The sequence below is a fragment of the Lissotriton vulgaris genome, chromosome 2_1, assembly GCF_964263255.1.
Source record: "Lissotriton vulgaris chromosome 2_1, aLisVul1.2, whole genome shotgun sequence".
NCBI lineage: Eukaryota > Metazoa > Chordata > Amphibia > Caudata > Salamandridae > Lissotriton > Lissotriton vulgaris.
Window position 1 is genome coordinate 179,414,698 of NC_141687.1, and position 22,898 is coordinate 179,437,595.

General features: G+C 49.1%; 2 protein-coding genes across 4 annotated transcripts in view; one reads left to right on the top strand and one right to left on the bottom strand.

Annotated features, from left to right (window-relative positions):
* Positions 1–13,931, bottom strand: part of BUD23 (BUD23 rRNA methyltransferase and ribosome maturation factor) — a 125,774-nt gene extending 111,843 nt beyond the window's left edge. Inside the window, exons 1-2 of one of the 3 annotated variants that reach the window (XM_086954692.1) lie at positions 13,447–13,931; positions 13,091–13,128 (exon numbers count right to left, since the gene is read on the bottom strand). In XM_086954692.1, coding sequence (XP_086810818.1) covers positions 13,091–13,128; positions 13,447–13,485 — 77 coding nt within the window. In that variant the 5' untranslated portion in view covers positions 13,486–13,931. Of the gene's footprint in view, positions 1–13,072; positions 13,129–13,446 lie in introns of all 3 variants that reach the window. The other 2 variants (XM_086954693.1, XM_086954694.1) reach the window with 2 other exon arrangements.
* On the top strand, positions 13,630–15,976 carry DNAJC30 (DnaJ heat shock protein family (Hsp40) member C30). The gene has a single exon (XM_086954691.1). The coding sequence runs from the start codon at positions 14,215–14,217 to the stop codon at positions 15,493–15,495; it is 1,281 nt and encodes a 426-aa protein (XP_086810817.1). The 5' UTR covers positions 13,630–14,214; the 3' UTR covers positions 15,496–15,976.
* Positions 15,977–22,898: the final 6,922 nt, after the last annotated feature.

The following is a 22,898-nucleotide window of genomic DNA, read 5'->3' on the forward strand; positions in this document are numbered from 1 at the left end:
ATGTGGTGACATCCCTCAGCCCCACGCTCTTCAACGCACTGACTCTGTTGGCCAAGTCCTTCAGTCTCAACATAATTTACTACACAAACAATACCCAACTAACTCACGGATGCCCCAATCACCACCAGAACCAACTTCCACAGATGCATGTCAAATGGATGAAGAACAACTAACTGCCTGCAGCTGAACATCGGCAAGATGGAAGTACTGATCTTTGGCAACAGCAGCAACACATGGAATGACTACTGAAAGAGGCAACCACACCTAGGACCCACACTCACTCCCTTCTACTACACCAGAAACCTCTAAATCATCACTCTAAATCATCATGGAGAACAAGCTCACCATGAAATCACAGTTCAACACCATCTCCTCCGCCTGCTCCTCGCTCTGCGCGTGCTGCTTAAGATTTTGAAGTGGTTACCCCTACACACATGACAAAGGCCCTCATCACCGGCTGACTGGACCACAGCAAAGCCCTCTACGTAGGAATCACTAGACACATCCGACAGAGACTTAAGACCGTACAGAAAGCTGCAGACGGACAACCTCAGCTTTCCCCAACAAACCCACATCACACCCTACATCAGGCAACTTCACCGACTCACCTAAACAGAATTAATGCCAATTCAAGCCGCTGACCCCCACACACAAGACTCTACACAACCAAGAACCAGCATACATTAACCACCGCCTGAACTTCCACCAACCATCGAGAAGACTGCGCTCCACCTCCCTTTCACTTTTCCATACTCCCTGTATCTACCGAAGCAGAAGTGGAGGACGCTCCTTCTCCCACCTCTCAGCAAAGACCTAGAACAGCTTCCCCATACACCTCCAGACCACCACCTCACTTCCGATATTCTGAATGGGTGTCGAGACATGGCTGGTCGAGTAACCCTCCGGGACCTGCAAGTGCCTGGATACCCTATTAGGTGATTAGCAGCGCTTTATAAATCTTGATTGATTGAATGCTACTGAATGGAGGGAACTAGAAAACAGTGGACGAGAAAACGCTCTTCTATGCGAAAACATTCTGTGGTGTGAAATAGGTTTCTAACCCTTGTGCTCAGTTTCCAATATTCTACATCTGTCACTCAAAGTTTACATACTATTTCCGTCTATGTAAATTTAGTAATTTTAAGTATTTACTGTAGAAAACATTAGGCTCTTATTAGTAATTCTTACAGTTCATGTAGGCTTGTAGAGAAAACTCTGTGTGAGCTCAATGGTTGGAGCTTATTTATTTTTTTAATTAAAAAATACATTTGCATTCCAAGTATAGAAGAGGGTAGAATCAAGTTTATTTTTTAAATTCTAGCTTTCAAGCAACAGTTACCTCTGAATGCTACTAACATAAATGAATTTGCAGATGTTTATCACTGTAACCAAACAAAACGAGGCGGACATGTGGCCTCTGGCTTCAAAGGCACAAAACCTGAGTTCAGATCTTAGTTCCTGCACATAGGCAAAGCGTCTTATCAGACAGTTTTGTGCTTTCTGAGCGGGCAGGCACAGTGAGTGCTGAGAAGCCGGACTACCAGTGTGCTCATTGTTTTGACTGCCTCCTTACAGTTTTTTTTCTATCCAGCCATGAAGTGAAGGCACCTAAGCAAGTTAACTACACCACATAGTTCTGCGTGCAACAAGAAGTATCTGGGGTCTGATTCCAGTCGGGGCGAGTTAGACATTTATCCTTTTTTGACCAACAAAGTCAGTTTGAAATGGACAATAAAATAAATAAAACACACTGCACGCCTTCTGCTGTGGGCTCAGAGACGAGAATGGACAGGGAAGGAAGGCCTGGCAGAAGAGCTGTTATGTCTGATGCTTGTGGATGCCCGGCGCTTGTGGATGCCCGGCGCTTGTGCACGCCCGACGCTTGTGCACGCCCGACGCTTGTGCACGCCCGACGCTTGTGCACGCCCGACGCTTGTGCACGCCCGACGCTTGTGGACGCCCGACGCTTGACGCTTGTGGACGCCTGATGCTCCTGGTTGTCTGATGCTCCTGGTTGTCGGATGCTCCTGGTTGTCGGATGCTCCTGGTTGTCGGATGCTCCTGGTTGTCGGATGCTCCTGGTTGTCGGATGCTCCTGGTTGTCGGATGCTCCTGGTTGTCTGATGCCTGATGCTTGTGCATGTCGGACGCTTGTGGACGCCTGACGCTTGTGGACGCCTGACGCTCGTGGACGCCTGACGCTCGTGGACGCCTGACGCTCGTGGACGCCTGACGCTCGTGGACGCCTGACGCTCGTGGACGCCTGACGCTCGTGGACGCCTGACGCTCCTGGTTGTCTGACGCTCCTGGTTGTCTGATGCTCCTGGTTGTCTGATGCTCCTGGTTGTCTGATGCTCCTGGTTGTCTGATGCTCCTGGTTGTCTGATGCTCCTGGTTGTCTGATGCTCCTGGTTGTCTGATGTCTGACGCTTGTGCATGTCTGATGTTTGAGAATGCTTGAAGCTTGTGGACGCCTGATGCTCCTGGATGCCTGACGCTCCTGGTTGTCTGACGCTCCTGGACGCCTGACGCTCCTGGACGCCTGACGCTCCTGGACGCCTGACGCTCCTGGACGCCTGACGCTCCTGGACGCCTGACGCTCCTGGACGCCTGACGCTCCTGGACGCCTGATGCTCCTGGACGCCTGATGCTCCTGGACGCCTGATGCTCCTGGTTGTCTGATGCCTGACGCTTGTGGATGTCCGATGTTTGTGAATGCTTGACGCTCCTGGACGCCTGACGCTCCTGGACGCCTGACGCTCCTGGACGCCTGATGCTCCTGGACGCCTGATGCTCCTGGACGCCTGATGCTCCTGGACGTCTGATGCTCCTGGACGTCTGATGCCTGACGCTTGTGCACGCATGACGCTTGTGCACGCCTGACGCTTGTGCACGCCTGACGCTTGTGCACGCCTGACGCTTGTGCACGCCTGACGCTTGTGCACGCCTGACGCTTCTGCGCGCCTGACGCTTCTGCGCGCCTGACGCTTCTGCGCGCCTGACGCTTGTGGACGCCTGACGCTTGTGGACGCCTGATGCTCCTGGTTGTCTGATGCTCCTGGTTGTCTGATGCTCCTGGTTGTCTGATGCTCCTGGTTGTCTGATGCTCCTGGTTGTCTGATGCCTGATGCTTGTGGATGTCTGACGCTTGTGGATGTCTGATGTTTGAGAATGCTTGAAGCTTGTGGACGCCTGATGCTCCTGGACGCCTGATGCTCCTGGATGTCTGATGCTCCTGGATGTCTGATGCTCCTGGATGTCTGATGCTCCTGGATGTCTGATGCTCCTGGTTGTCTGATGCTCCTGGATGCCTGACGCTCCTGGTTGTCTGACGCTCCTGGACGCCTGACGCTCCTGGACGCCTGACGCTCCTGGACGCCTGACGCTCCTGGACGCCTGACGCTCCTGGACGCCTGACGCTCCTGGACGCCTGACGCTCCTGGACGCCTGATGCTCCTGGACGCCTGATGCTCCTGGACGCCTGATGCTCCTGGTTGTCTGATGCCTGACGCTTGTGGATGTCCGATGTTTGTGAATGCTTGACGCTCCTGGACGCCTGACGCTCCTGGACGCCTGACGCTCCTGGACGCCTGATGCTCCTGGACGCCTGATGCTCCTGGACGCCTGATGCTCCTGGACGTCTGATGCTCCTGGACGTCTGATGCCTGACGCTTGTGCACGCATGACGCTTGTGCACGCCTGACGCTTGTGCACGCCTGACGCTTGTGCACGCCTGACGCTTGTGCACGCCTGACGCTTGTGCACGCCTGACGCTTCTGCGCGCCTGACGCTTCTGCGCGCCTGACGCTTCTGCGCGCCTGACGCTTGTGGACGCCTGACGCTTGTGGACGCCTGATGCTCCTGGTTGTCTGATGCTCCTGGTTGTCTGATGCTCCTGGTTGTCTGATGCTCCTGGTTGTCTGATGCTCCTGGTTGTCTGATGCCTGATGCTTGTGGATGTCTGACGCTTGTGGATGTCTGATGTTTGAGAATGCTTGAAGCTTGTGGACGCCTGATGCTCCTGGACGCCTGATGCTCCTGGATGTCTGATGCTCCTGGATGTCTGATGCTCCTGGATGTCTGATGCTCCTGGATGTCTGATGCTCCTGGTTGTCTGATGCTTATGGTTGTCTGATGCTCCTGGTTGTCTGATGCTCCTGGTTGTCTGATGCTCCTGGTTGTCTGATGCCTGACGCTTGTGGATGCCTGATGTTTGTGAATGCTTGAAGCTTGCGCATGTCTGATGTTTGTGAATGCTTGAAGCTTGTGCATGTCTGATGTTTGTGAATGCTTGAAGCTTGTGCATGTCTGATGTTTGTGAATGCTTGAAGCTTGTGGACACCTGACGCTTGTGGACGCCTGACGCTTGTGGACGTCTGATGCTCCTGGACGCCTGATGCTCCTGGACGCCTGATGCTCCTGGACGCCTGATGCTCCTGGACGCCTGACGCTCCTGGACGCCTGACGCTCCTGGACGCCTGACGCTCCTGGACGCCTGACGCTCCTGGACGCCTGACGCTCCTGGACGCCTGACGCTCGTGGACGCCTGACGCTCGTGGATGCCTGACGCTCGTGGGTGCCCGACACTTGTGGGTGCCCGACACTTGTGGATGCCTGACGCTTGTGGGTGCCCGACACTTGTGGATGCCTGAGGATGCCTGTCACTTGTGGATGTCTGACGCTTGTGTGGATGCTTGTGGGTGCCTGACGCTTGTGGGTGTCTGATGCTCGTGGATGCCTGATGCTCGTGGATGCCTGATGCTCGTGGATGCCTGATGCTCGTGGATGCCTGATGCTCGTGGATGCCTGATGCTCGTGGATGCCTGATGCTCGTGGATGCCTGACGCTTGTGTGGATGCTTGTGGATGCCTGACGCTTGTGGATGGCTGATGCCTGACGCTTGTGGATGGCTGATGCCTGACGCTTGTGGATGGCTGATGCCTGACGCTTGTGGATGGCTGATGCCTGACGCTTGTGGATGGCTGATGCCTGACGCTCGTGGATGGCTGATGCCTGACGCTCGTGGATGGCTGATGCCTGACGCTCGTGGATGGCTGATGCCTGACGCTCGTGGATGGCTGATGCCTGACGCTCGTGGATGGCTGATGCCTGACGCTCGTGGATGGCTGATGCCTGACGCTCGTGGATGGCTGATGCCTGACGCTCGTGGATGGCTGATGCCTGACGCTCGTGGATGGCTGATGCCTGACGCTCGTGGATGGCTGATGCCTGACGCTCGTGGATGGCTGATGCCGGACGCTCGTGGATGCCCGACGCTCGTGGGTGTCTGATGCTCGTGGGTGTCTGATGCTCGTGGGTGTCTGATGCTCGTGGGTGTCTGATGCTCGTGGGTGTCTGATGCTCGTGGGTGTCTGATGCTTGTGGGTGTCTGATGCTTGTGGGTGCCCGACGCGTGTGCATGCCCGACGCTTGTGCATGCCCGACGCTTGTGCATGCCCGACGCTTGTGCATGCCCGACGCTTGTGCATGCCCGACGCTTGTGGATGCCTGACGCTTGTGGATGCCTGACGCTTGTGGATGCCTGACGCTTGTGCAACAAAGCCTTGGCAAATTCAAGCCCACGCGGTGGACTCAAAATGGCGTCTGGAGTGGACCAGGAGGGTCCGGGGTGCTTCTCTTGAAGAAGGAAGCAAGGGCCAGTCTGGAGCAACCAGACCAGCAGCAGTGATGTCGTCGGGCGTCGTTCAGAAGGCCACAAGCCAGCGGGCTAGTAGCCAAACAACGCGGTGAGCAGCAAAAAGCAGAAGGGCCCCACTCAGATCGTGGAGATGCTGGGAGGCTGAACTTCGGTGCTGGAGCTGCTCAGGGTCGGGGCTTCTCGGACCCCAAAGCACTCACCGGAGGGACACTCGGCGGGCTTGTTGTGAAGAAGTCGTGCAGTCTTGGCGATCGTCGGTCCCTCGAGGTCTCGTCACACTCACGGTTCTCAGCTTGGCTGTAGAGGTGAGTAGAGGTCAGAGGTGCCAGGGAAGCCGGGTCTCGTCGAGCTGTGTCGTCGGATTCCTGAGGAAGGACTTGCAGCAGACCGCAGTGTTCTTAAGATGGTGCCTGCGGATGCAGGGTGACTACTCCTTAGTCACAAGGGAGAATCTTGAAGAAGAAATCTTGAAGTCCTTTCGCAGAAAGTCGTGTCTTGATTCCATAGATGATCTAATTTGAACAGGGGGCCCGCTCCTATCTTTATACTAAGAAAAGGGGCTGACCCGGGGACTAGGTCCTGCCTATGGGTGGGACTAGGAGGGGGGTGGTTACACCCCTCTCCCATGCCGGACTTTCCCCAGGCCAGGGGCTGGTGTGCCCCTGGAACTGGTTCTGACCGGCCTATGCGTAGTGAGCACCGGGGTGCCACTCAGCAGTCACCTTCCTGTAAAGCCCTGCCTACCCAGGATACACAAAACCCTGTCTGGGATGGTGCTAGCACCGCCCCGGACAGGAAACCCTTTGTCCAAGCTCTCCTCGCTGGAAGGACTCCCAGCAGCAGGAGGTAAGACTCGTGTCTGTGGTGGCAGCATCCATTTTGTGGAGCTGAGGCTTCGTTTAACTTTAACCGGGGTTCACAGTTACATACATGTCGTGTCCCTCTAGAAGGGTGGAATGCTAACCCCGTCGCCAGAATTGGCGAGGGGTTAGTATTCCAATTCGTATGACACCTTACTCGACATGTTTTGATAAAGCAATACCAGAGATAGCATTTAACCGCGAGGATTATAATGCACTTAAGAGTATATGGTATGCGTTATCATGGAACAGCTATTAGGACTTGGTTCCGCAAGCTGCAAACGGGCTCAGCTCATGCCAGAGCACCATTTCACACGATTCCACGCACTCTGCCTTCAGGATTGTTAAGGCCTGCCATAGGAGTGACTGATAGGAATCTGTGTGTCCATTTTTAGGGTTAGATATAGGTATACTATATCTACAGCAAAGGGTGATTACACGACTTTGCCCCAGCTGTCATGCAGCCAGTTGTGTCAGATTTAGGAGGCCAGCCAGGGGTGGCAGAATACATGCTTCAGCCCCTGGTAGGCCCTGGGTACACCTATGCCCTGAGTTACAGGGTCTGATAAGGTGGCCCAGTACCAATTGGTAATGTACCTAAGGTACATGGAATCCATTTTACAGAGAGAGCAGTAGGCCTGGGGTCCTGATTGGCAGGGTCCCAGGTCGACTATGTCAGAAACCAGCTAAAACACAGGGCAAAAAGTTGGGGGCAACCATAGTGAGGAGGTACCTTCCTACACATATTAATACATACTAACACACAGAAACCCATACACTCACGCATAGTCACAGAAACACACACTCATACTTATTCACGCATGCACACCTGCATCAATACTTACACATATACACATACACCAACACACGTACCCACATTTACACTCATACAAACACATCCCGATACATTGGCGCACACATACCCCAGCCACATACAGACTCATTCACACACATGCCTCCTTAGTGGCACACACATACCCATTGCAACACCCGACACAAACATATACTGAGTGAAACACAGGGTCACACTCACATGGCCACACGCGTGTCTCACATACATAATGGTAGTAAGGCGGGGAGGTGTTAAGAAGAACCAGGCCCGGTGACCATTCTATAGACATACCCAAGGCTGAGGGGGCGTGCTATTCTCTCAAGACGTTTTCTGTCCCTTGATCCTTGCAGGTCCCTCGGGATGACGCGGGACCGAGCACAAAGGACGCCCCCTCCCCCACACACACAAACACACACTGTGGCTGGGGGATGCCGCTGCACAGCGCCACCTCTCTGTTGGAACTTGGCCGCTTCACTAGAGAAACCTCTCACCTACTCCCGTAGGAAACACCCCTCTAGAGAGCTCTCCAAAGGACCTGCTCCCCAGCCTCTGACACAGATGGAAACAGGGGAGGGGAGCGAAGGGGACATAGAAAGGAGAGAGGAAGGAAGAGGTGGCAGAGAGAGGGAAATTAAGAGAGCGTGCGAGAGAAAGAGGAGGGGAGCGGGGGAGAAAGAGGGAGGGAATGAGAGAAATGCGGGAGAGAGGAAACTAGGGGGGGGGGAGAAGAAACTAGGGGGAGAGAGAGTGTGGGGGGCAGAGAAATAAGGCGCAAAGAGAGAGAGAAAAAAGCTCGAGAGCGAAAGAGGGCTCCCCGATATATACCCAAAGATTCTGAACAAAAGATTTTTCCCATTAAATACATATTCATTCGCTTCAATAATTGGATAATTCAAAATATCATAACCCGGCAAGAAATAAACCGTTGTTTCATGAGAAGATTTCACGCGTCTTACAACTTTCCTTTAAAGAGTTGTCTATTGTAACTGCAACGATGGGGCTGGGCACGTTTGAAATGATAACATTGTAAATGCTGAAAGGAGGAGCGTTGCCGCAGTATGTCAGTGGTGCGCGTGAGCCTGGACCCTGGTGCGGTCCTCCTTACCGGTGAGTGGGTCATTGGTGGCCAGATCCTGTCGAACCCTGATCTTGTACCGCGGCCATTTTTTCATAGTTAGGGCCCGGCACCGAGAAAGAGATAGAAGGGCAGAGGGAGAAGGAGAGACAGCAGAAATTCAGAGAGGAAGAGGGAAGGAGAGAAAGGGCGGGAACGGGAATACAGTCGGAGTGAGACATATAGTTAGAGCCCGGCAGGGAGAAAGAAAGGGAGGGGGGAAGAGACAAGAAAGAAGAAGAGTGAAGCAGGGAAGGGCGGGAAAAGACACCTGCAGCCAGACATACCGAAGAGCGCACCTCACACCCAACTTACCCGCCGTCACACAAATCATCGCCTTATGCAAATGGTCTCACTAAACTATTGTATTACAACTTGTGACCAGTGAGTCACGAATACCCATTTCCTGGCCGTTGGCACATTAACACACTGAGCTAGGGAACACAACACGTTTATATTACAGTTTTCAAAGGGTGATCACGATACAGGGCGCAGGGAGGTGGCGGGACGCATGGCATGCAGGGATGTGAAAGTTCACACAGGGTTGGCGGTAGGCACGGCGCACATGGTGGACGGCAGGCCGGGGCGCACACGGGGGACGGCAGGCTACATGGCGCACACAGGGGTTGGCGGGAGGCACTGGACGCACACGGGTTGTATAGGGTTGCGGGAGGCACTGGGTGCACACGGTATCGGGGCACACATGGGGGATGGTGGGAGGCACAGGGCGCAACATAGCACACATGGAGATGCCAGGACACATGGCGCACACGGGGTTTGCCACACAGTAGTTAATATTGTAGATGAGCAGGTAGCCCATTCATGTGGAAACCTAATCTTAATAGTCCGGGAGGAAACTGATCAACATACCCAGAATTCACAGTGTGGCGGAGCCGGGGGTGTAATATAAAGCTAGCTTTCGCAGGAATTGGTCGTCGCGTTTGTCAATAAACGGGAACTTAAATGTCAGTTTACCGCCTTCGTGATTAATCAGCATCTTAAAACAGACGATTTAAAGCCCGCCAATGAGAACATTTTAGACACGTGCACAGTTCGGTCTACACTGAGAGCGGCAAGCGCAGAATTGAACTTCCCACTCCGGAGAGGGATAGGCTGGGTGCTGCGAGCACTTCCCCTTCAATAAAGCGGAGGGCTGGGAGATCCAGCTGTGGAGAGCGGGAGCCGCGCTGCTGTCAGCGCCACGACGAGGAAGCGCACATGTGCAGCTGCTGCACGGAACGCAGGAGCCCCTGGCCGCCTCAATAGGGGCAATCTCCGAGGGGCTCATCCCTGGAAATGAGGATCTTGAACAACTGCGCAGGACTAGCCAGCCGGCACCAGTACCCCCATGCACCCGCTCATGGTGCCAGTACCTGCTGCTGACTCTTGCTGTACGGCTTGGCGCTGATGTGATATCTCCGTGTTCGGATCTTCCCTCCACCTCCTCCCGGCGGTGGAGAGGCCATGGCCGGACTTGATCCCACGCCTCCCCCCGGGGGCAGAGGACGCCCCGCCGCTTCTTGGGTGGGGGGGGACATATGTGAGGCTATTGCTTCCGCCCGCCACTGCCGCTTCCTGATTTTTGCCCGGCGACTCAGCACAGGTAGACGTGAGCACCGCGCGCCTGAGAACCAGGGGTATAGAAAGGAAAAGAGGACAAAACCGCTACGCTGCCGACCATCTTAGACTGTCCGGATCCCCGAAACGGGGTTGAGAGGAAAACATGCCACATAGTAGAGGACAGCGTGAGAAGTATGACACAAACACCAAGAAAGCAAATAAATGCAAACTGATTCAGATTGTTTAAGGAACTTGTTTAAACCGGCTCTTAATTTAAAGACGACCCAAGGCGGTGTATGAAAGACGGCGTGAACGAGGAAAGCGAGAGCAGCCTACCTCAACCTTACCAGCAGCAAATTGGCGGCCTCAAGCTTCCGAAATTTTTGGGATTCGGGCGTGTTTTGCTGTCCTGAGTGACGGACGACATCACGAGCTAAAGAACAGCAAAACTTACGCCCCCAAATCCGAAAAAGATGGGGCTAAATCTGAGTGACACATCTCTCCTCCAATGGCTGGCCTCCGTTTAGGAAGCCAACCAATGGAGGAGAGACGGGGCAGGGAGGCGGGGTCAAACATCGTACTAAAGAACATTAACTCTCCTCCCGGAGACTGCGCAAGCGCAGCCTTCTCGGTCCTCGACCTAAAAACCACAGGTGATGGACAGAATGCAGAACAATGTCATACATTCACCCCAGTACAGAGATCTGGGCCTAAATCCGTCGTTTTTTGCACTCCACACCACCCCAGTTCAGACATGGCCATATGCAAATCAGTCTGACCCTGTGCCTCATGGGAACAGTCCAGCCCGAACTGCCAAGCCATGCCTTCCCTGGACCGGAAACAAGACGGAGCAGAGCAAGAAAAGATAGAGCGGGGTAGGAGTGATGGTGGGAGATCGGGTAAGAGGGATTTAAATGGTATTGGGTGGAAAGACGAGGAGATTGACAGGAACACGGAAAGAAAGGGAATATATGAAAGATGGCGAAAGAGAGAGCAAAGTGGCTACAACTGAGATGGAAAAGGGGGAGAAGAGTGAGGGTGGAAAGAGTGAGGGTGGTGAGGCTGAGGGAGAAGAGAGATAGCGCGGAGAGGCCACAGAGAAGAGGTTAGGAAAAAGACGTAGAGAAGAAAAGAGTTAAAATCGTTTTACTCTCAAATTTTACATACTGGGCGTTGAATACTCTCTGCTGTAAGCTTTATTAAAAGGTTGGAGAGTAATAGAGGCGAGAGAAGAGCAAAGGTTGCGAAGGAGGGTAAAGCGAAAAAGGAGAGGTTAGATAAGGCATAACGGCCAGAGCTGCAGAATAAGTCCTTGTGTAATGTAAGTGGTCCTCGTGTAAAGTGCTCCAATGCCTCCCGGTCGAGTTTGTGCTACATAAAATTGCAAGAAAACACAGAGCTGGGTATAAGTGATGGTGGGAGATCGGGGAAGAGGAGTTGGAATGGTTTTGGGTGACCCGCTGAGCGGACAGAGATGGGGGCGGAAGAGTCACAGGGAGGTCCATGTGTGGGGTAGGAGTGATGGTGGGAGATCGGGGAATAAAAGTGCAAGAAAAAAAAACAGAGCCAGGAAATACGGAGCGTGGTAGGAGTTCGGGACTAAAACTGCAAGAGAAAAAAAACAGAGCAAGGAAAAAAAAAAAAAAGGAGCTTTTGAGGTGTAAATCTGCAAGAAAAAGCAGACAGCTGCAAAAAAAGACGTAGCGGGGTAGGATGATGGTAAAGTGAGTTCATAAACAGAATGAGTAAACAAACCAAGACAGTTGTGATTTAGATGTGCTTTGCATTCTAAACCAAGTTCTACAAACACCGGAATACAAATAGAAAACTAGACGGGCACGCACAGAGAATAAACAGGAAAGAAGAAGAAGATGTCAGCGTTTAGTTGCTTCGGCCGTGAAATGGACCAAACAAGCTCTCTGCCTTGCTGGGGCGGGGAGGCATTACTTTGAAGTCTGATTGTGGGGGGTGGGGAGGGGGGGGTTGAAGTGATGCGAGGCACAAATGGTGGTGTGCGTGCGGCTTCCTTTCAAGTGATGGGGGGGCGGCGGGAAAGCAAATGGCGAGCGCGCGCACATGCACTGTCGATAATCCGCATTGAAAAGCCCCTTGGTAAACTTTCGTGGAGCAGCTCTCTATATCTCTCGCAGAGCGATTGCTACGCAATACGCTAGGCGAGACCTAAAAAGTGTAGCACCAGGAGCTATCAGTGCTATAGTCCTCCCTGATTGTGTGCTAAAGAAATACATTTAACATAACAAGCTTATTTGAAGTGTACACTAATAGAGGTCAGGCGTGGGCTTAATTGTGTGCCAACATTTGATGGAAGGAGTATTAAAACAGTTATCTTTTATGGATATCAAGTTACAAATTTAGAGTTCAATGTTTGATCCCTTAACCAGTCAGTACTGCATCAGGCTGTTCTGTGCCTCGCCTTGCGCCCCCAATCAATCGCCACTCTATCTGCTTCCACTTCACAAACAGAGCATTACGGCATCCAGGTCCTTGTCTTCTGGGACCCCCAGCCAACTCTTTCTTTTTAGCCAAAAGCACTTTGCATATTGAAACATTTAACCCCATACTAATAATTGGACAAACAAAACTATTAAACTGTGGTAGAGAATTGTAAGGATATAGCCAAGATCTGTCTAAACATGTCACATTCAGTTGAGATCCGACTCACAATAGCACCACCCTCCAAAAAGACACTTTCCGAGGCAAATCTGTTTCATCGTACCATGCAGTCTCTTCTCACAGCACCTCCCCGTATTGCCAATTAGAGACTTCCCTCTTAAAGCTTTACTCGCTTTGTATTACCACTTCTAGGAGTTCACGTCTCTACCCAACCGTCACCACTTCTTAACACTACACCAAATTTCCCCTGATCACTCCAAATGACACAACTTTCATTGTATACTCTCCAGTCGAAACACGGTCACCCTTTTCTCCTGGAAGCCAAAGAACAACTCCACCTTCGGGCGCTCAGTCACAGCTTGTCACTCCGACCCCACAGACTCCATCATCCCCAGTCTTAACCAATGCAGCACCTCCATCCAGTCACTTACTTTTGGGTGTATTTACGAGCTTCTGTCTCGTTGTAAAACTAGGAAAGAAGAAAACAACGAGTAAGATTCAGACACCAATTCCAAATAAAATATAAGTAAATTTCATCTGAAAAGTGTTGTTTTTCTAATAATATAACAGGCTGGCCAAGAGGCTACTTTAATATCCTGTAGTTATATGTATCTTCGCCCCTCAACCAAATATCCGATCCAATAACTTCTCGCAGCAGAACTCTCCCCACTTATCAACCTCAGGTCATGTGTCGAAGAATCCTTCCCGTCTCCTCTACCCCCAGACTCTACTCTCCTCCATCCCCACACGCCACCCTCGTTCTCTCCCGGCTCCCTTTTCTACTCACAAACTCGGGTGGCCCCCTTTGCTCTGGTCTTTTTGCCATGGTGTTGCTGTCTTGCAGTCCAGCTCCAGCCTCCTGTTACACTCCCACGTGTTCTGTGTCATCAAATCGCGACCCCCACTTAGACATAAAGGAAAGACTAAGGAGCGCTTTCTGTTAAGGCTTCCTCCATACAGGAAGTGGGGTTCAGTGGTCCAGAGATCACGGTTATGGCCACAACCCCACTGATACGTGGTACGTCCCTGTGTCTATTTTTTAAAATGCGGTCGCCCCAAAACGATGCGGAGATGTGTCCTATGGTTGGAACTTCTGAACTTGGCACTAGGGAAACAGGCTCCAAACTTGGCACAGTATCCGGCCATTCTGGACAAAATATGAATCATCCCCCGTAAAATTGTGTAATATGTTCTGACGTCTATGTAATGTAATGCCCTCGGGCCACCTTTGTGCTATATCGCATAGCAACATGAAAAAGAGCAGAAAGAGAAAGAACTCTGTCACACTGGGTGACGTCATCTTCCAGTCCTTCTCTATGGCGGAAGCGTTGTTTAAAAAGTCTTCGTATCAGCTGTGCTGTTGACGTTTCTTTCACTTAGAGTGATTTTTCAGAATACTGTCTAGCGTTTTCCATTATGGTTGGCTAGCGCGGCGTGAGATTTGTTTCCTACTTCATCATGATTGGCTACAGCTGGAGCTCGTGTGTTTCCGGTTTGTTACTCGCTCTGTGATTGGTGGGTGTGGCCGGTGCTGCATGCCGGCCGCTGGAGAATAATGGCGGAGGTCGGCCGGAGGTTGTTGTGGGTCCCGGCGCCTTGGAATCAAGTTGTCTGCGTGAAGGGGCCCCGGGAACACCACAGGGGAGTTTTAGGGTTGAAGAAGGTGCCGCCCGGGAACTGGGGCGGAGTCTTATGCAAAGACCTGTCAGTGGCCAAAGAGGTAGGGCAGGAGGAGAATCTTTTATTGGGGTTGCTAACAGAATTTCAAGAGCTGCAGTCTAGGGTCGCCAACCTGGAAAAAGATTACTCTTCATCTAGTCGGGATGTGAAGTCATTAGGGCAGGCAACAGGATGTATGGAAGAATGGATTGAGGGAGCGGCCCGTAAGCACCAGCAAGTGGCACTGAGCCTTAAAGTAGGGGGAAGTGGCCCAAAACATTGGAAAGGGCAGGAGGGAGTCATTGGTAAACAAGATGCTCTGAGAGTACTCTATTTGCAACTTCTTAGTCGTGCGGCCTCAACCGATCACTGGCCTTTGTCATCCTCACTTCCAAGCTTCAGCACAGCCAGAATGAACAGCGTGAAAAGCGACTCCACAGAGACGGTTGTGGGCGCTGCTGTCCACCCAACACACCACGGGTTCCTCACAGTTGCTTTCAGGGAGTGTACCATTGCGCCCTTCATGAGTTACGGGCTTTCAGCAAGCACCAGCGGGCGGCTCACGGTTGTCGGCCACCAGAACTCTTTCACCAGGGTCTACTCAACGACTAACGGAGCTGGAAGGAACAATGGCTCCCCGAAGCCACCGCTCTTCCGCAGCCCGACCGCCTACTACGATATCCTTGGTGTCACCGGCTCAGCCACTCAGTCCCAGATCAAGACAGCCTACTACCGCCAGTCGTTCCGCTACCACCCGGACCGCAACAATGGCGACGAGGCGGCAGCGCAGCGCTTCGCCGAGATTAGCGAGGCCTATCTTATACTGGGCAGCGTCACCCTGCGCAAGAAGTACGACCGAGGAATCCTAAGCAAAGAGGATGTGCGTGCGGCGGAGAAACCAAAGGGGAAGGTGGATGGATCTCTAACGCCCAAGAGGACAGAGAGCACGTCCTCGTCCCGCCTCACTCCCACCAAGCCAATCTTCGACTTCGACGAGTTTTATCGAGCCCACTATGGCGAGCAGCTTGAACGGGAGCGGCACATGAAAATGAAACGCGAGGAGCTACAACGGCAAAAAAAGGGCGTCGGTGAGCGGTGGCATGTGAAAAGAATCTCGGAGCTTGCGGTATTGATGCTCATCTGTTCAGCGACCTTTATTTTCTTCTCAGCGAAATGAAAACATGAAATACTGGGACTTTGGAGATTAACTATGGCCGAGCTGCCCGCCTGACACTTTTTTTTTAATATCCTATGTCGATTGTGCCTTACCAACTGCTCTGTTATATCACTGGTGTTTGCTAACTGGCCATCGTCAGTTTGGCGCCCCCACAACGCAAAGAGACTCTGGGCTTCCATTGTTGTAAATGCTGTTTAAATACAGACTTGGTCTCGTTTTCTCACGCCTGAGTGGTGGAGGAACCTAGTCTGTCCTACCTGTCACCCGAACTCGCCTCTAACTTAAGGATGCACATCAGGCACTTTATACTATTGTCCCACCTAGACTGTTATCATTCAACTTTTATGTCCGTACTGTGATGATTTCTAATAGGTGGCACGGACTGCAAAGAGCTGACTGCGTTATATATTTGTGAAATATGTTAAGGTCTTCTGCATCAAAAGGCTACCTGGTACATATGTATTAAAAGCTACTTCATGGATCGTGCTGTGGATCTTTAGGTTTGCTATCCGCCTAAACATTTACGTGCCGTATGTATTATGTGGATTACGATTTTAATAGATTACTGTGTTTCCCGAAAATGCTAAAATACACAGGCACGGGCGTTGTTCCCCTTCAAGCGTTACTTCCTTCGAAGGTGAACCATTCTGACAGGTTTTATTTTGTGGGAGGAAAGTTGACTGATTTTTAGAAAAAGTAGTTTGTGATTCGGTTTGTATATATTTAGGGTTATACATTGTAGCTCTGTATGACAGTTGAGTGTATGGCACTGATGTCAGGGTAAGGTAAAATCACCCCAACCTCAAACATCAGACTTAGTAGCCTCACTGACTTCGGACATCTACGACACTGGAACGAGGTGCAATGCAGTAGTGTCCATAGTTCTGTATTAGGCATTGATAGAGGGGTTGGGTAGAGTGCTTTCTAGGGTTCCGATGGGGGAAGTGTCAGGTTGGGCAAAGGTGGTGGAGGTTAAGACTGAGTTGACAAAAGTCTTTATCCCAGGTTCCTTCATTTTACTTTGTCATTTATTTATTTGAAAGTTTTATATAGCGCGAACAAGACCCTTAGGGGTATCAGAGCTCTTTACAATAAATGTGTATAGGTATAACAGATCCAAAAAAAAGAATAAACAAAACGATAAGATACAAAGCACAGGTCGAACAATATGAGTAGAGTAGAGCGCATTACAACAAAAGTGTATAGGCATAACAAAAACAAAGGAAATGAGTAGGATCATAAGAGTAGAGTCAAGATGCATTAAAAGTATTCAGTGTGAACCATAACTCGGATCTGTGATTGGGGGTTGAATGTTTGACAATGTTCAGCATACTGTTCATCTTTTTGTTTTGCTGTAACTCAAGGTGTCGCCCCCCAAACAATACACTCTCAAAAAAGTACCAAAATCCCAACAGAATACATTGTATTGTAATTATATTGCGCTTAATAGCCCATTCAAGGTGTCAAAGCACTTTTCTGCGAGTAGCACAGTACTCCGGAACAAAAAAGAATTAGTAAATATGAATTAATTTGAGCAATGTATGCGTGAGCCTGTTAGTTGGATGTTTGGTTGTTGAAAGTGCTCTCATGCCGTAAAACGTCTGGTCGTATGTATCAGCAGAAACAACCATAAAAGCACAAGATAGTTAATAAATAACGGAATAAAACTTGTTATACATATAATAAAGGTTCAAACCACGTATAAAAACACATGTTAAAAATCAGCAATCACAATTAAGCGAATATACTAATAATGACAGTAATAACAGTACTAAGTGATTAACCCTCCATACTATTTCTAAGTTTTTGGGCAGATTTTAGAAAGCCGATTACAAATAAGGTACTTTTGGGGTTTAACAATTGCAGGTAATACAGTGCTGGTCTAACCTGAGTGAAGTTCCGTTTTTTTAGAAGGGGCTTTAGGTAAAACCTCCGAGGTAAATCGTAAAAGGGGCAGATAAATAAAGTGCACCTAATCCTGTGGAGACTCATTGTCGCAGCCGCAGGGGGGTAGCACTTGGCCTCGGTGAGAACTCTTTGGAACGGTTAACATGTGATGGAAATAGTCCAGTCGGAACCTAGTTAGCAGGTGCCGATCGAAACCCGACATCGGCCAAGATAAATAAGGCTCCATGGAAGATGTGGTCTTCGAGATAGCATGTTTCCGAACACTAGGTTTGTTTAGTTCTACCTCTTCGCGATGCATGCGTTGTGAGAGGGAAAAATTTTTCCTCACAAACTCTACATCAGCGATCCTAATAGAGTCAGGATTTAAAAAGATTTCTGGACGCCCCATACCAAAGAAACAATCTTTCAAATATTTCAGCCATGGTATTTTAACCATATTATCCAGGGATAAAGCCTCTCTCAGGAGTAGGTGGTTTAAAATAAAGTCTTTATTTAGACAGCATTTTAACCAGCAAATTAGTGGGCGTAGTGCTAAAGTATCACTTATAAACGGAGTGCCAGTTTCTTCATGCACTATCAGGTTGAAAGTCCCCCTCTGGACCCCCATCAGTTGTTTCAAGAAATTATTCTCTGCCACCACAATGTCGTTAGCTGCCACATACCCCCAGAGTTCGCTACCATAGCTTCCTATTGCTACACTCTTTGCCTGATAGATCTTTAACAGTGCAGCAATAGGACGTTTGCCCATTTTCCTTGCAAAATAAAAAATAGCAGCGTTAGCCCGGGTTAACTCCCCCCTTTTTTCTCTGAAGTGATTGGTCCCATTTTAACTGGTCGTCGAACAGGACGCCCAGATATGAGAAGGTTCTTGTTATGGGGACCTTCTCATAGTTAACCCGAAATGAAAACTGCTTCTTATTACGCTGCCCTACCTGCATTACAAAAGATTTGGTGTTGTTAATAGATAAGTCGTGGGCTTTCATAAAGCTGTGAAAAGCATCTAGTAGGGTTTGAAGACCTCTTGCGGTCCTGGCCAGCAAAACGGCGTCGTCCGCATATAATAGGACAGACAGACCCTTACGACCAACATAGGGGTAATCAGCACCAGTATTTAATAAAAACTCCTCCAGGTCATTAATGTATACATTAAAAAGAAAGGGGGCCAAAATACAGCCCTGTCTAACACCCCTGAGGAATTTAAAATCCCTGGACACCATAAGGTCCTGTGAATACCTCACGTTGGCCCTAGTATCCTGATGCAGGTCCACCAGGAGGTTAACCAGATTAGGCTCCACCCCCATTGCGCCCATGGCCTCCCAGAGCTTTCCCCGGTTGACGCAGTCGAAAGCTGAAGAGAGGTCCATGAACGCCATGTGAATGGTGCCCTGTCGCGCTAGGGTGTATTTACCTAGAACCATGTATAGGTTGAGGCACTGCGCTATTGTGGAGTGACCCGTCCGAAAGCCATATTGAATTTTGGAGATTACCCCATGTTCTTCCACCCAGGCTGTTAATTTATTCAAAATCACTCCACCCACTACCTAGACCACAGAGTCAATTAGGGATATCGGTCTATAACAGGAAGTGCTGTTTCGGTCCCCTTTCTTGAATACTGGTACAATCGTCGATGTCCCCCAAGATCTGGGACAGCCATGTTCTGCAGCTGCGTTAAGCACAGCAGGAAGGACTGGCGCCCAGAGAGATACCATTGATTTAAATACGTCAGGGGGCATGCCATCGGGGCCTGGTGCTTTATTGCTTGATAGCCCCATAATGCCTTTTTCGACTTCACTATTAGTAATTCTGACTGTGAATTATTATTGTCAAAAATAAGGCTGAAATGGGATACCCACTCCTCTTCAGTGATATTCGTACCAACTGAGGTATCACCTACCGTATCAAATAGAGGCTTGTTAATAATACCCCAGAATTTTTCACTATTACTGAGAGTAATGGGGTCTAACAGATCTTGCCAGATGTTATCCCTCACTTCTCCCTTGCGCTTTGCCAAGGCCTTTTTATAAGGCAGTCGTGATGCCCTGATTAGTATGGGGTCCCTAGGTTTTAGTTTCAGAGCCGCCTTTAGGTCACGACCTGCCTTTGAGCAGGAGTGATCAAACCATTTGGGATCCCTACAAGCAGGGCCCGATGATGGTACGGTTAGCATGTCGCCTACTTTTAATACAATACCATCGAATGCAAGGAGGATGTCTGGGGGGAGAGATACAGAGGACACGCACAGTGATAACTCTGTAGCACAGGATTTGTGAATCTTGTCGTAAAGTTGGTCCGAGTTCACCTTGGCCCATTTGAGGCGGCGCCTTCCATCGGTACATTTAAGGTCACCACAATTTGGCGTCACCTGGATTATAGAGTCAGTCGACCATCTCTAGTCCGCTATACCTGTTTAGTGTGGGTATTTGACTGGGTGTATATGGTTGTATTTGCCAGCCCTGACCCCCCTCCCTTGTCGTAGGTGCTGTCTGCAACGTCTTATGACATTTAACAGCCGATCTTTTGCTGTGGATCAGCACGTGTGTTGTTTTTATGGACTAATTATGATCTCACGGTTTTCGTGTTAGCTGTCAAGTGATATTTCATCGGTTGTGACAGCGTAAGAACTATTGAGGTGAGCAATTTCACCATATATTGGTCCATTTAATAGGCATTGTGAGATATTCTGATTTAGGTGTAGTTTACAAGGTACAATGTGCAGCTGCGTGTGTGATGTCTGATGGAAATAGAGATCACTCCATGGTTCACTTAGTAAGTGCTGCTTGTACAGGAACAGCAACCACAGCCGCTTTCTATGCAGGTGGCCTACTGGCCACACGCTCTTCTTGCTTATGGCCAAATACCAGTTTCGTTAGTGTTTTTGTGAATGAGTTGCTTCCCTTAGTTGTTTGCTTCCTCTGCCTTTAAAAAAAACTGGTAACTTACCTTTATAAGCACTGTTCACCTAGATAATTCATTTCTCAGCCGGCGCTCCTTTTGGTTATTACTTGTATAAAGACGCTTGAAGTGGTTTCTTCTTTTAATGTAGGAACTGACTTCTCATTCTCCAGTGGTGTTCAGCGTAGGTCCAAGAAGATCGGATCTTTGCCATATTTTTGGATGTTATTAGGCTGCATCTAATCTAAATGGAACTTACTTTTATAGTAATTAGTTTTCCTGAAAAGCAAGTAGCGCTTTGGCACTCCTGAACAAATGCCCCCTTGTGTTATGCTGAGTTGCGTTAATGTATGCAAAGTGTCATATCTTCTGTAGAATAAGATTGTGATCAAAGGTAAAGACCATGTGGGTGGTGTCTCGAGGAGTACGTTGTCTTCTCTTATTGGCAACACGTTACAGAAAACGATCATGTCTTGTTTAGTGAAAGGTTTCCTTTTCTCACCTATTGTTAAAAGGTACATGTCTCAAGGCAGTACTGCTGACTTTATTCTTATTAGGCCTCTCAGCCTGTGTGGCTTCTATTTTCTGGCACACACGTCCCATTGTATTTGCCTGAAGATCTGGGTTAATAAAAACTGTTCGGAGAATAGATTGTAGAGCGAACACTGACAAAAGCTGCTAAAAAATGGATGCAACAAAAGGGTTGCTTTGTTTTCCGAGCATCTCAGAGGACGTCTGTGGGGGGGGGGGGGGGGGGAGGGGGGGGGGGAAGGTGAACAGGTTAGGCGTTCATTCTCAAGTTATCCAAGAAGAAACAATTTGGTATGAGTAGTGGATTAATAACCTCTCAGGGTATCCCTAATCTCCAGACACAATGAAAGTTCACCTGTGGTCGAATCCACACTTGTATTACGAAGACGTTCTATGTACAGTATTTCTGAGTCAACTTCAATGGGTATTCAAGCTCTTGTTTATTACAGAAGAATATGTAGGTCCCTGTTTTTCCAATTGATAGTTGTATTAATTAGGCAGGTATGCCAAAAACTTTTACAAAGTGCGTTATTATGAATAGTAAGTAATTGTTCCATGAGTCATACTGGCAGCACGAATGAGAAGAAAGCGTGAGTATGGTCTCTGGTAACGGACCAGTATAATAGTTCTATTGGTCACCTAGTAGCATGGTCAGAGTATGAACTAGTTACTAACCATTTTGTTCAACAAAACTCCACGAACAACTTAGTTGGACATACTAGAAGGTAATGTAGTTTGAAGCTTGTGCACACCGTTGTGTATCCGTTACTCTCTATTTCCTTCTGCTGGGAGTATATTGAGTATGCCAGGCCAGTACCCTCCTCATTTAATGAGCTGGTTGGTCTTTTAGGGATTTTAACTGATGAACTATAGGTCGCAGCAGAAAGCTTTCCACTCTGAGCTATCTTGGTGGCTGCAACCCAGCAATAGCATTATCACAACAACTACAGCATTATAGCGGTGTGCACCACACATTCTAGATTAAATTAATTCCTGTTATCTTGTGCAGATTTACTTACACTTCGAATTCTCTGTTGCACATTGCCAGTGATTGGTTCATCACGAATTTATAACTTGCTGGCTGTTAATAAAGTGAGCAAGAGCTATGTGTTTGATCTCACTTCTCCCGTCATCACATCGCCAAACTCCTTTTCTGTGTAGAAAGTAAAACCTTGTGCCACTAGATTTTGTTCTGATACTGTGCATTGTACTTTCTCTTGTGTATTGAACTTTCTGTTGTGTGGCTTTGACAGCTTGAAGTTGTTTTATTACAGTCTTATCAGTAGTATGGTCGAAATATCAGTAGTTTATTGGCATCAGAATGCTACAACTAAGACAACTGATACAGAGTTTTTGGTACTGACTTATAAATGTATATTCGTCCCAAATGGGTTAACACCCGCCATAAACGAATAAAATGCAGCCCATTAAGAAAAGAAAAACTCAAGTTTTGCTTTAGTGGGCTAAGAGTGCATAATGCTCTCTGTGACTTGGTAACTTGGGCACATAAAATCTAGGAATGAGTGTAACTGCCAGGCTAGTGCCCATGCGCAGGTAGTAATAGGCCTTCTCACAGAAAAAAGCAAACTTCGTTGCAGGCTTGATGCTTCACAAAACAAAAGTCCAAAACGTGCTTACATTTCTTCTGGTTTTCATCTTTTGTATTGCTTAAAAGAGAGAGACTGTCCTTAGTCACCCATTTCTCACTGAACACGAATCCACAGGTAAAATCTGTGGTAATATATATACTTTTAAGTGAGGCGTTCTTCAAAGCCTTTAGATTTTTTCCCAAAACTATTTCTGTAATCTAATTGCCTATAGGTGCTTTAAACTAGCCCTTTTCATACATTGGTATGTAGTTTTGCCATTCACATTTTCCTGCAGTATTGGTCAACGGGTCAGCCCGCTTCAGCCATTAAGCTAACTTTACTATGAGTGAAGTCACTGCTCTTTCACAAGTAGCTCATTGGCACACCGAATAATAGCGCTAGGGACCACTATGGCAATATGTGCTTTTTGAACTTAAAAGCATGGTTTTATTTAGTTTTTTCCTCAGCTGCACCAACAATATG

Coding starts and splice junctions, on each gene's coding strand:
- DNAJC30 (XM_086954691.1), top strand. CDS start 14,215: ATGGCGGAGGTCGGCCGGAGGTTGTTGTGGGTCCCGGCGCCTTGGAAT.